The sequence below is a fragment of the Mandrillus leucophaeus genome, unplaced genomic scaffold (genome assembly GCF_000951045.1).
Source record: "Mandrillus leucophaeus isolate KB7577 unplaced genomic scaffold, Mleu.le_1.0 Scaffold169, whole genome shotgun sequence".
Classification (NCBI taxonomy): Eukaryota; Metazoa; Chordata; class Mammalia; order Primates; family Cercopithecidae; genus Mandrillus; species Mandrillus leucophaeus.
In genome coordinates, this window is record NW_012101687.1 from 426,870 (window position 1) to 441,455 (window position 14,586).

The window sequence follows — 14,586 nt, forward strand, 5'->3', positions numbered from 1 at the left end:
TACTCATGATTATCCTGATTTCTAAATTTCTGGGTTTTAAAATTCTATTTTTTTCAGTTTTTAAAAAAATTAACCATACAATGAATGGGCACCTTTTATTTAAATCATTATTATGGAAATGTAATATAGATGCCTAAATTTTAAACACAGTAAGGAGGTAACTCATAACCTACAGCTGCTGTAACAATGTCAGTTAATATGTTGGATTAAAAGGATAGAAATACCCAAGTAAAAGTGGACTGGCAATGCCAGACCCTACTATCTAACTCAGTGAGGACTCTAGAGAAAGGCAGGTTTGGAATAGAAATGATATCAGAGTTGTGAGCTGGGATTTCTGTGATTATCTTGGTGTTCCTCTCAGGGCTGCAAGATTGCTATATCAGTTCTAAGTGGCATATCCTTATGTGGTATTTTCAAAGGCAGGAAAGAGGGAAAGAATAGAAACAGGGCCTTCTCCCTAAATCATCTTTCTCCTTTTCATGCAGGAAAAAACCTTTCTGAGAAACATCACCAGCAGACTTTACCTTTCCTCTCACTGCTCAGGACTGGACTAAGTGCTTCTCCTTGTACCAGTCACTGACAACAAATAGGGTTGCCATGATTGGCTTAGTCCAATCATGATTCATCCCTGGGGAGTGCACATTTTTTAGCACTCTTCAAAATGGGAATACTGTTATTAAGACAGGTTGTTAGGTAGGCAATTAATAGTGTCACCACTATTAGTGAACTCCTTTAATATGATCAAATAATTATGCACAAATGTACAATTACAACTCTGATGAGTGCAAAGGAATGACTGGTGCTATGAAATGAAAGGGATTTAATCGAGCCTGCCCACTCTTCTTCAAATAATTGATAATTAGACTAAGATGTGGAGAAAGTTTCAGAAGTTAGGTAGGCAAAGGGGTTAAGGTATAGTAGAGTAGGGGAGGGAGGAGGAAGCATTCCACGCAGAGGAAGCATACTGTGTTTATGTAAATTAAAAGGGCACATAAATATTCACTGCTGTTCTCACTAGTCGTTGGTCAGTGAAGGCCTTTGAATTACTTCTGGGGGTAGAAGACATTGGTAGACCTTGTAGGTCTACAAGTAGGACGCTGAAATACTGGAATTTTTGAAAAATTTCCTTGTGTTGAGGGGACAACAGGACAGAGTATTTGACCTGGATTGTTTTACAAAATCCTTGCTGTGAAGTTGCCATATATAATGCGCTTATAGGCAAAAATCAGGCTGTCACCCATGCTCCTTCCCGCTAACAGTTGCCTGCAGCTAGAATCTTTGGTTGATATCAGTTAAAAACATTAAGAACAACACCCTCACTTCTCTGATACCTTCTGTGATGCTAATTTCTGTACTTGATACTTATATGATTCCCATTTTAAAATTTTTGATACAGTTGAACATTAAATGAAAAGCAATGTTCTCTGAGATTTTGTGGATTTCCCAAGAGAGACAATAAAATAAAATAAAATATCTTTTGGCTTCAATACACATAGAACTTTTGTGGACACTGGGCTATTCTCTGTAAGGATAAAATGGTAGTTTTATAAATTTGTCCAGGAGTATACAGCTCTGACCAATGACTAAAAGTGACCTCTTTTGAAAATTTGCAACTCTATTATCAAAAGAGTGCATATATTACATAATTTAATTATTTAAGTAGTATACACGATACTTGAATTCTCCTAGTGTCTACCCTTTCTGGCTTACAATTCTTGAAAAGTTCATTTTCAGGTTTAAAAATTTGGAAGTTGTTATTTAAATCTTGTAAAATGTGGCAATATTGCTATGGTAGATAGGATACAGACTCAACTGTTCTGACAAGACTCCAAAATAATGGTGGCTTAAAAAAAAAAAAACAGCTTGGGGCCAGGTGTGGTGGCTCACACCTGTAATCCCAGCACTTTGGGAGGCTGAGGCAGGCGGATCACTTGAGGTCAGGAGTTCAAGACCAACCTGGCCAACATGATGAAACCCCATCTCTACTAAAAACAGAAAAATTAGCTGGGTGTGGTGGCACATCTCTGTAATCCCAGCTACTTGGGAGACTGAGGCAGGAGAATTGCTTGAACCCGAGAGGTGGAGGTTGCATTGAGCTGATAGCATGCTCCTGGGCAACAGAGTGAGATTCTGTCTTAAAAACAAACAAACGAACGAACACACACACAAAAAAACCAAAATAACAGTTGGAGATTCATATGGCAGTTCTATAGGTGCCTTCTATCTTATTGCTTTACTATTCTAATATCAGTTTTCCCCTCATGATCTAAGAATGGCTACTTCAGCTCCTGGAATTACATTAACATTCCAGCCAGTGGCAAGGAACAGAAAGACAGGAAGGGTACATTCCTTCTCTATAAGGGAATAACTCAGATGTTATCACCTCGCTTTTGCTTGCATCCTTTTGGCAAGAACTTAGTCATGTGGGTACAACTAGCAACAAGACAGTTGGGAAATAATGTGGAAATATTGTCTGTGTGACCACTTAAAACTCAGAGATTTTCTAAAATTAAAAAGGGGAGGATGAATATTGGAAGGCAGTAACATTCTGTGCAGTAATCACCATCTTTTGGCAGTTGCCAAAAGAAGTGGTTGAATAGTTTTGAACTTAGAAATGAGTATATAATTCGGGGTAAAATGGGTGTCTGTGGAGACACAGTTATATTTATGCATATTTTATGCAATTTTGTGTTCTATTTTATGCAATTTTGTATCCCTACCATCTAGCATAGTATACTACTAAAAATAAACACGTAAAAATGTGTTTGGAATGAATGACCATCCTTCTTTTCTTTTCTTGTACAATCTGTATTAGATATGTATTCTTTTTTTATACTTGCCTTATATTCGTCCTTATCCATATTTCATTTCCTTTCTCAAAGGGGATTTAAAAGTCGAGATGATCATCATTCATAGGATGATAAAGGAGTACTTTGTATCTCTCTGTGTTTAAGTCTGTATGTAAAATCTAATAGGAATCTGAATTAACTTAGAACAACAAAGGACCAATTTTCCCTATCCCCATACTGACAATTTTAACTTCTATTATCATGTTTTAATTATAAAAAAGAGTAGCTGTATTCTTTTGAATGTTCAGTACTGTGTCTGAGAATTCTGAAGATTTTTTTTAATTGATACCCAAGGCCACTAATTGGTTTGTGAAGATGTTTTCTCTGCACTTTACGTGTATATTTTATGTATTGACCAGCTATGCCTAGAAGAGATAAGACAATCTGAGGAATAAAAGTGTTCGGACATGATTTTTTTTTGTATCTCAAAATTAGGTATTTATAGACATTTTAATCATTTATCTTGTTTTTGGCCTTCTATTAATATACAGATTCATTTGTTCTTGTGTTAATTTATACTACACATTTTAAATAACTCTTAAGTGTCAGGTGCTGCATTCAGTGTTGGGAGCATGAAGATGCATGAGACCCAGTGTGCACCTCACTCAGCTTAGTGTCAGTGCCACACCATGTGGGGAGTGCTGTGCCAGGCCCCCACTGTGGGGTAACTGAGGGGGAAGCGAGGAGCCTGTGAGGCGATGGGGGCAGGCGGGATGCCAACATGATTCACGTGAGCCTTGATTATTAAGAAATAATATGGCAGTAGTTTCATCTGATGGGAGTGATGCATACAAAGTGTGAGTTAGAGATGGATCGGAGAGCTGGATCGTGGAGGACTCTTTATACGCCATGCAGAGGAGTGGGGACTTAATGTCCCCAGGTCAGTGGCTTTCAAACCTTTTTGTCCACAACCCATAGTAATGCCTATGTTTTTACACGATGACTTATTACTAGGCCCTAACATTTGCAAGGCCTGGACAAGAGGACAAATGGTAGCATAGATACATACAGTATAGCTAAATATTTAAAACTCAAGGCAAAAAAAATGTTAGAAAAGGATACACCAACCTACCTTGACACATATATCTTAGAATGAAAAATGATACCAAATAACTGAGAGTAGTGCAAATTTAAAATTAATTTTGTCTTCCACCAAAAGACTATGAATTTACCCTAGGAAATGCCAGGGCAGTGGTAACTGGGCCAAGCTGGAGGAGAGGAGGGAAAGGCTCACTCAGCTTTCTCTTCCAGTGGCCGTGGAATCTGTAGATAAATACCTCCTTTCTCTTGCTCTTTTTGTGGGGAGGGGCTCTTTCATTTCTGCCAGAGGCTCTGGGCCCCCATCCGTTGTTCCTTCTATACCCAAAGGCATTGAGTTCCAAAGTGATCTAGTTCATGCCAATCCAGTCCAAGGGCAACCTCTGGCCCCCAGGTGCTCTCAGCCACTCACCCTCACAGGAGGGTTTGCATTAAGAGTTCTTTGAGCAGGAATGTGAAGGGGTAGTGAGACAGCTAGCACCTGCTTTCTATGGCACACCTTTTTTCCATTCTTTTAGGGCCAAGGGGTCCCTCCAGCCCTCAGGTTCAAGCTCTTTCATTCAGCTGACAACTTTTGGCCACTTCTTGGACTGGAGGTACACACATGCTAGTAGTACTACCTGACCTGAAGAAGGGGCCCATGTAGGTCAGAGAAGCAGCTTACAGCCATTTGGGTAGAGAATGATGGTGACCCTGGTAATCAGAGCTTCAGGTGGAAAAGAGAACTCCTTGGCTGGTGGAAAAGAGCACAGGCAGAGGAAGGCCAGAGAAAAGCTTCTTGCTCACTATTGGTGGATCTGAAGGGAAGGAGGTCACTGGGTATGAGGTTATTCAGCCAAGGAAAGGCCTAAAGATGGTGAAAGTGAAGATAGAGAGGAGGGGAAGGATGTAGAATCCACAGGTCTTGATGGCTAATTAGATATTGGGGGTGCAGAAGAAATCTAGAATAATGCCATCATTTCTGATGTGTGCCATTTAAGGCCACAGTGTGACATTCAGGTAGTATTTTGTTTATTATTTGGATATATGGGTCAAGATATGGTCAAGTAAATGTCTTCATTTGGACAGTTTCTTAAGATGGGAATTTCTAGGCTTCACCTACTAAATCAGAATCACCAGGAGAAGTCCTGGGAGCCTGCAGGTGAGCAAACTCCTATGGTGATTTTGAGACACATGTGTACCCTAGAGAGTGGGAACAGTGTTTCAGGTGGCCTGAGGGCTGAACTCTGGTGCTCACTAATACTTAAGGGACAGGAGGAGGAAGGGAAGTGACAGACACACTGGAAAGAAGTGGGCAGTATGTCCGATGAAAGAGAGAGGTTTAGTAAAGGAAGGACGGTGACACGGCTTGTGCATTTAACATTGGGAAGCTTCCGATAAACCTTAGCAAAGGCAGATCACACTGGTTCAAGGATTGAATATGTTGGGAGATTTAGGAAAGGGAGATAGATGATATAGGATATAGTCTATACATCTTTTTTACATTACAATTTGATTGTAAAGCCAGACAAAAGAGGGATAACAAAGCAAGGCACAGATTTGAAGGAGTCCTTTAAAAACAATTCTGGAACACTTACATGATGAAGGGAAGAGGAACCTGTGGAGAACCAGATATTGCAAATAAGGCAGAGAAAAGGAGTAATTGATACAGCATGGTTTCAAGGGAGATGAGAGATGCATTTTAGGACCCAGAAGGAGGGAAGCTTAAGCAGAAGGAAGAACACCTCTGGCTTCTATACAGTTAAGAAGGAGAAAGGGCATGCATAGATGCAAAATATTATCTTAACAGACGTTTGAACACAAACTCTAGTCCCAATTTAGGTGTTGTGGCTACAGAGGTTATATAAGGCATGGCTGTAGTTGAGTGGGGGAGATAGACAAGGAAACCAGCAAGATAACATGTGGCAAGTGTTGTTAGAGTTGTGCTAAGAGATGGTGGAAACACAGAGGAGGCATGAGACAAGGCTTTGCAGAATTGGAGAGAGGGCAAAATATGAAAATGGGTTTGTACCTGAAATAGAAGGCAGGGACATGGAAGAGAAGGGTTGAGATGAGGACTATGGTAGGGCCAGGACTTAGGGAAAATGTGCATCAGGATTACGGCGGTGCTGATTGATAACCATGGATGCAATTTTACATGTACATGTATATGTGTGTATTACATATTACACATGTATGTGTATATATTTTATATATATATATACACACACACAATCATACAGTTATGAGTATCAGCTGAAACTTTGTTTGGGAGGACTTCAGAAAATCATTGTTTGTGACCAAGGAAACTTCTTGCTTATCCTTCCCTTTTTCCCTTTGATAACTTTTCTTGAGGCTAATTTAGGTACAGAAAGCCACCGCTTCCAAAAATGCTTGGTACCCTGGCATAATTTCAAAGAGATCTCCTTTCCCACTTAGTTAACTACATTTCTCCAGGAAAAAAAAAAATCTTCTCTGTCAATGTAACATCCTTTAACAGGACTCCTGCTGGTCGGTTCTTATATCTTGCTGTGGCAGCTGTGAACATATATACTATTGATTGTTGATGTGTGATATAAATCCGACGGCAGCATGCCCACTAATTGGTTTGAGAGCTAGATATAGACAATGCTGTTTTATAGTAGCTTGTGTAGATAGGCCTAGTCATAGGGTTAATTCTGCTTGACAGCACATCAGCAGCATCTTGAGAGTAATTACCTAACAGAAGTTTTCCCACAGCCAAACTGAGAGCTTCAAAGGCTTCTGAATTTACAACCAGTATTAACCAATATCTGAAACATAATGTTCCCACAAGAGCTCAGAATTTTTTCTTCTTATTATTAAATGTATGGGGTTACTAGGTTCATTTGCTGTGTCCAAAGAATTTAGTGAAAAGTTACTTGGTGTTGAATAATTTCTCAAACCTTGAATAATAAAGAGAATAATTATGAATTTGGTTTTGTATTGCTTTATTAACTTACTGAAACAAGTTAATCTGTAAAGGTCAGGTGCCTTTTAAAAAAACATATTTTATCCTGTTTCACCCAAAAACAAATTTAAAACGTTAGTATCTTTTCCATATTGTGCTAGCTGTATTGATATTTGCATATTTAGAGGGCCTAGTGTAATGCATGCATTTAAAATGGTTACAATACATATATATATTTATATTTTAGAAATATACACTGAAAAATGTAACTATGACCTCCCCTCCCAACCACAGCTCCCTTCCCCATGAAATAACTGTTCTTTTACAACAGTTTTTATATTGTAAAAACTTTCTTTCTCTTTGCAGGTCAGAAACCAAATTTGACTCCGGTTCAGGTATGTTTACATTAATAATGCTATTCTGAATATATTTTATTTACATTATTCTCTGGGGAGTAATTAATCAGATCAAGAAACATTTTGATTTTAAACAGACTGGGCAGTCTTTTTTCAAAACGTGAGTCCCACCTCAAAGCAGGGCTATTGACTGCTTCAAATCATAATTTGAGATGTTCACTTTGGAGTCTTCATAGCTCTACAATAAGCATTACATGCCCTATATCTGCAGAGTTTCATTTTAAAAGCAGAGGTGGGGGTTATACATGCTAATTGCTCAAAGTAGATTATTATTTTCTCAGTGGACAAAGCATCCTGAGTAATTTGAAAATTCTCTTTAAGTTGTCACCAAATGTGGGAGATAGATGCATTTAATTCAGCAAACTATAGAGAGTTCAAGCTAATAGAAATAGAAATTTGTCTATGGCTTACTAGCTTATTTTCTCTAAAAAAAATTTCATTGCTAGATGGGTGATAGAAAATGAAGGTCACCTTAAGCCATTATTTTGAATCTATTAAGACAAAATTTACATTCTCACAAGCAGTGGCATATCAGCCTCATTAGACATTTTCTTTTCATTAAGCATGAATGTAGCTATATAATTCTCAGGTTTGACTATGTCATTATGTCACTTGCTGAGATTTATGTGCTTCACAGTTTCTGATGGCATTTACAATTAAAGCACAAAAATTGCCTCATGTCTCATACAAAGGAATTATGTATGCCCTTTGGTAGACTAACAAAAAAATAAACATTAATTTTTGAATTCCAGGAGAAAATAATTTACAGAAAAATATATAACTTGTTGAATTTAAAAGTAACATTTTTACTCTGGTTTGAGTTTCACTATATTGTAACTTGAAAAATGTTTTTACTTATTATGTTCACAAAGGAACAAGTGCTATATATTCTTTTTGATAGTAGTGTTAAGGGGATAACACACTTTTTCTTCTTTGTAAGCTTTGTCTTTTATTGTATAGTTTTGTGAATTTGGTGAGACTCATTAACTACAAAGTCTGTACATTTGAGTTAACAAATTTACCCAGTTTGAGAACTCCAGAAATCTTTGTATCCTGTGTCTTCTGCAACCTCTGAATCAGATGTATGAATGATAGTATAAGATAAACATTTTTGGTTGAAAACATTGACTATATAGAGACTAAAGGTGGGATGGCGTTGTATCAACTGTTTGACTCCTTGATTCACAAATGGCTCAAAATGAGACAAAAAATCTTTCTCATTTTTTAACAGTTAAAATCTTTATAATTAAAAATAAATGAATGAAGTTGATGGAAAGTGCATTTTTACATAAAAATTACATGTCTTTTTTTCCCTGCCAGTCACCAAATATTTATTAAGAACCCACTTGATTATGATCTGATGTAATTCCCTGAATATCAAGTCAGACACTGGTTTCAGGGTACAGGGTCTGGAATATAGCTTTTAAAAATGAATAAGTCCACTAGGTTCATTTCTAAGGTAGAACCTAGAAGTAGTGTACAAAACTGAAATATTAGGCAGCTATTGTCAAAGTCAGACAATTTATGTTAAGTTTTCAAATCCAAATTAAAGTGTGTTGCTAAATTCCTGTAGTGAAAGTAAGTATTTATCATGAAAATAGTTATAACATCTGTACAGGCACACATCTTTCACTCTTGTGACCAAAGATTTTGTGCATGACTTATTTTTTTTTCAAGTTCTTATTTAAAAAAAATATCTATCATGGACAACATCTGCATGTCTTTGAAAACTACAAAGTTCTGTACTCTGAAAAGTCTTATAGGGGAATACTGATTAAAAGTTTATTTATTCTTTTAATTTTAAACTTAAATATGTTGTGGAAAGAATTCAGATGTTTTCAAGTTAAGAAACGGAATTTTTTTTTATAAGCTCCTTTTAGCTTATGACTGAAAGAATCATGACAAAGGAAGTTAGAAATGTATTCTTTGGCATCCTATAACATAAATTCTAAAATTTGGGTTAGAAATAAGGTAGCACAGGGCCGGGCACAGTGGCTCACGCCTGTAATCCCCAGCACTTTGGGAGGCAGAGGCAGGTGGATCGCAAGGTCAGGAGATTGAGACCATCCTGGCTAACACAGTGAAATCCCGTCTCTACTAAAAATACAAAAATAATTAGCTGGACGTGGTTGCACGTGCCTGTAGTCCCAACTACTCAGGAGGCTGAGGCAGGAGAATCACTTGAGTCCAGGAGGCGGAGCTTGCGGTGAGCCGAGATCTTGCCACTGCACTCCAGCTTGGGCGACAAGAGCGAGACTCCATCTTAAAAAAAAAAAAAAAAAAATGAAATAAGGTAGCATATTGGAACAATTAAATGTGTGACTTTCATGGGTTCAGATTCTCTATTGTTCATCAAATACAGAAAGTAAACTATGTCTGTCTAATGTTGTATACAGCTGTGACAAAGTAAGATTTTTAAATGAAGGAATATGCCAATCTTACTAAGAAAAAAAAACCCATAAAAAATAAATACCATGGTCAGTGACTAGCCATAATGGAAAGGATTTCAAAGTTAAATTATATGTGTGTGTGTGTATACACATACACCCACATACCTCCACCGCCCCCACACACAAAGTATATCAAGGAGAGTACCCAACTTATGCAGAGCTTACTGCACAACATTTTTAGTTTATGTAAATAAGTTTTATGCTGTGGAGTGAGATTCAGGAGAAAGGAAGGAAAGTTTTCATTGTCAGCACATGGTAAAAAGTTTCATTTGTTGATTGTATACCAAATGATTATTTTCCTAGAAATTGATTTAAATTTTTTCTGATCAGAATCACATCTTTGGTTTTTTTTTACAAACGCAAATCCTCAAACAACCTCTTGTGCTTTTTAAGTTCACAATTTTTTATAATGAAAAAATTTCAACCATATATAAAAGTAGAAAGTATAGTGTGATTAGCACCTATATAGTCATCATCTAAATGTTACTTTTGTTAATTCTTTGCCGAATTTGTTTTAACTTTTTTTTTTTGCTTGAAATATTTTAAAGCAAAATATATACATTTCATGTGATTTTTACAATCTGGAAATTATAGATGGTCTTGATTTATTAAAAGGAGTCAAAGTTTTGAGGTTTTCATCTATTTTAGAAATTTGAGTCACATACACATGATTGTGTAAAGGATTGTGGCATTTTCATGTCCACATCCAGTTGAAGACTCTTTGAAAGTCCTATTTATGGTGAATTGTATCGTTAAGAAAACCTTCAACCAGAAGGCAGAGGCCCTGACTTAATTCTGACCTGAGAACTCCAGAAATTTTCTATTCTCAAAATTAATTGAGTTAAAATGTCAGCTGCCATTTAGCTGTGGTCTCTATGTACTGAGTAATATACTGATTAGAAACCTTTTCTGTTGATTTATAACTCAATCACCTAAAGTTTTTGGCTTTGCCAATTGAGAACAGTCAGCTTACTTCTTTTTAAAAGGAGTTTTAAGGTTTCCATTTTATACCTTTTCCTAGTTGATGTACTAATGTTGGCTTGCCTAGGATTATGTGGAGTTGGTGATTTTACTAATAGAGTAAAACAGACTTCCTTTTATGTTCAGAAGTAGCAAGAAGCTATACTCTTCTCCCCACCTCCCAAGAAGGGAAGTTAGTTGATGCTGGAGGAAGCAGAGCATTGAGTTTAATGTAGTGATTAAACATGAAAGCCATATATCAAATCTCAGGAGAAACATGCTTTTGAAAGAGACAGAGAACTGTGGAGCATATTGCATGATAGGCTATATAAACAGAGCCCTGGAGGTCACTGTGTGGATGCAAACCAATTAAATAAAAGAACTTACTGGCTTTGCTTTCTGTCATCTGGATAGGGAGGATCACAAGTTAACATGCACAGGATTGAAGTGTAAACTTTGTTTAAATAAGCTAGGCACCTTTGGAAATTTCATTAACTCTTTCAATCCACTGCTAACGTATACTTTCAAAAACCAAAGTCTCTGGGAAGTTTTTTAAAAATCCAGAATATATGTTCTCTTGGCCCTCTGTACATACCCATTGGCAAAGGGTAATGAACTAGTAATGAGTAGGATAGAAGAAAAAGTGAAGGATGAGGGTGAAAAGACCAAGAGTTGGCTCTGTCGCCAAATTTCAAGAACGTGCTTGTCTTTCAAAAACAACCCATTTGGAAAAGCACAGCTCTTGCAAAATAACTGAAAAAAGATGTTTTTCTCTTCTGAGTTCTGGGTATAAGGATATAGGTGGAATTTACTAGTCACTAATATAACATCAGGATATTGTTATTTCTGTTCCAATAAAGTAGAATAGCTTTCTGACCAAGAAGAATCTAACTTATTTATAAGTTAACCTTATCTTATTAACTTATTTATAAGTTAATAACTGGATGTTAAGGACAGCTTGTACTGTAATTCTGTGGTCCTAACCTTATCAGGCAATGTTTGGGTGAGAAAATGAAGTACCAAGTTAAATGGTATAGATTCATGGTCCATAAACATTCAAAACAAAGATTTTTTTTTTTTTTTTTCTATGGAGTCATGTTGGCTGAGAAAGTGAATAAGCTTATGTTTAGTGCTTGTTGATTCTGGGCTGCTTGGAATAGCTATACGAAGGAAATGGGCTCATAGAACACAGCAACTCAAAGGTATAAGATTTCATGAAAGCAAATTATGGAGGATTAAGAAACCTAATGAGCATGGTTTAGTGTGCAGAGTTGAGTAGGGAGCTCACTATTAAATAAAGCCGAGAGTGTAGAAGGTAAGGAGAGCCTAAAAGACATGATTATAAAAGGCACAACAGAATATAATTATGCTGAAGGAGGGGGTGGGGGTGGAATCCAAGGAACAAAAAGCAGCTAGTGTCGCTTTTAGGATCTGTAGTTAAAAAGGAATCTACACCAGGGTAAGGAAATCAAAGAACATAATCAGTTAAAACTTGAGGCAAAAACGTAAGTGCAGGGAAAAATAGAGTGGGGCTGTTAAGGTAGTCACTAAGTTGAAGGGAAATGAGGAATTTAAAAGTAGTGGAAATAAAGTTTTGAAAACTTATTAACAAATGAGAGAATTTGCCTAACATAGTAAACCTTCCTCAAGAACTATTAATAAGGAAGATATTTTCAGTTCTTGTAAGCATGAGAATATGTTGACAATACTTTTTAGCCGTACAGTTCAATTTCTTCATTTTAAATTTCTTATTTTAAACTTATAACATCGATGAACAAGGAAATAAAATATAAATATTTATATAAGAATATTGAAATCTGCATTTAGGCATCATTTATCAGCAGAAATAAGAAAAATATTGACTATTCATCTATTCATTCATTCAATATATATTTATTGGGCATACCATATGCCAGATGTTGAGGTTATAGCTGTGAACAGGGTGGATACAAGTCCTTCTGTCATGGAATCTTACACTGGTTGGTTGGTCCATGGTCCATTATACAAATTCACATGAACTTACCTGCATACTTAACTGAGGAGGCCTAACAAGACTAAAACTTAAATCTAAATGGTGAGTCAGAGACCTCTTGATATTTAAACATAAGCCAATTTATTTTAGATTTAGACAAATTCACCTTTCTTTACTTTATTCAAGCGATATCATTCTGTTTTCTACAGACTTAAGAGAACAGCCCAATAATGCTAATGGGTAGGGTGTAATTTTTCTAGAGTTTTAAATAAGGAGCGACATTTTCCATTTGATCATCATTTTTTAAAAAATCAACTTAGAAGAGAACACACTGACAAATATTTGTGAATATGGTTCTATTCTTTGTTTTTGTTTATTTCTTTTACAGGATCCTGTTCAAGGTTAGCCTGAAAAATCGGGCAACCTTCCCCATAGCAATCTTTTTGTTTTTTTTTTTGAGACAGAGTCTTGCTCTGTCGCCCAGGCTGGAGTGCAGTGGCATGATCTCAGCTCAATGCAAGCTCCGCCTTCCGGGTTCATGCCATTCTCCTGCCTCAGCTTCTTGAGTAGCTGGGACTACAGGCACCCGCCACCATGACACGCTAATTTTTTTTTTGTATTTTTAGTAGAGATGGGATTTCACCGTGTTAGCCAGGATGGTCTCGATCTTCTGACCTCGTGATCTGCCTGCCTCGGCCTCCCAAAGTGCTGAGATTACAGGCATGAACCACTGCGCCCGGCCTATGGCAATCTTTCTTGATTGAATAGAAGCAAGTAGAGGGGACATGGCTCTTCATCTTCTTTTATAAACTAACTTGACCAGGAAGCAGAGAGGCATAGTGGCTAAGTGCTGAGGTTTGGGTCAGATAGATGTAAGTCTCTCTTTCTAATAATTTCCTATTGATTTTCTCAGATTTCATATGTACCATTATGTCACATACTTACATTTTGTATTTTTTCTTAGAACTAGAGCATTTAAAAACTGAATTTCCTTCATTGGAGCTTTAGCTGAATCCTATAGTTTTAATATTTTACTTATTTTCATTATTTTTTTAGAGGCAGGGTCTCTCTCTGTTGCCCAGGCTGGAGTGCTGTGGCACAATCATAGCTCACCATAACTTTGAACTCCTAGGCTCAAGTGACCTCCTACCTCAGTCTCCCAAGTAGTAGGGAATACAGGTGCACACCACCATACCAGGCCGATTTAAAAAAAAAATTTGTAGAGACTGGATCTTGCCATGTTGTCCAGGCTGGTCTCAAACTCCTAGCTTCAAGCAATCCTCCTGCCTCAGTCTCCCAGAGCACTAGGATTAGGCATGAGCCACTGTGCCCAGCCCAATATTATATTTTAAATAAATGCAGTTTTGATTTTCTTTTGAACATGATAGTTATTTAGGGAAGTTTTTTTTTTTTTAATTTCCAAATTTTCTACGTTCTACTTTTATTAATGTTTTTCAGTTTTATTGTTTGGTAGTCAAAGAATTTGGCCCTACTACTTTTTAAAAAGTCTATTATTCAGTACTTATTAAAGTTTTAATTTTGGCCTTCCATGTATTTAATTTTTGTGGCTTTTTTGTTGGAAAACTATATTCTCTGCAATGTAAAGGCTTCAATGGACATTTAATTAGATCAACCTGATTCATGATAATTAATCCTTTGTATCATTATTTATTTGGTTTTTATTTTTTCTGATAAGGACGGTGAAAGGAATGAGTTTGTCATTTTTTTTTTTAACCTGAATTCTGCTTCTTTAGATATCACCATCCCTGTGTTGTCAGCTCCACATACTCCATAAATCTGGTGGCAGCCAATTTACTTGGGGCATGTATTACACTTGTCTCCTTGTAGAGAACATTACTGCAGAGCAATGCTCATATAAATGAAGGCTGCTAAACTAACACAGAAACAGAAAACCAACACTGCATGTTCTCACTCATAAGTGGGAGTTGAACAATGAGAACACATGGACACAGGGAGGGGAACATCACACACC

The 14,586-nt window shown here is 36.8% G+C and overlaps 1 protein-coding gene across 3 annotated transcripts in view; it reads left to right on the forward strand.

Annotated features, from left to right (window-relative positions):
• Nucleotides 1-14,586, forward strand: part of MSRB3 (methionine sulfoxide reductase B3) — a 185,731-nt gene that overhangs the window by 75,081 nt on the left and 96,064 nt on the right. For all 3 annotated transcript variants that reach the window (XM_011976564.1, XM_011976563.1, XM_011976565.1), the window contains one exon: nt 7,162-7,190. In XM_011976564.1, coding sequence (XP_011831954.1) covers nt 7,162-7,190 — 29 coding nt within the window. The remainder of the gene's footprint in view (nt 1-7,161; nt 7,191-14,586) is intronic.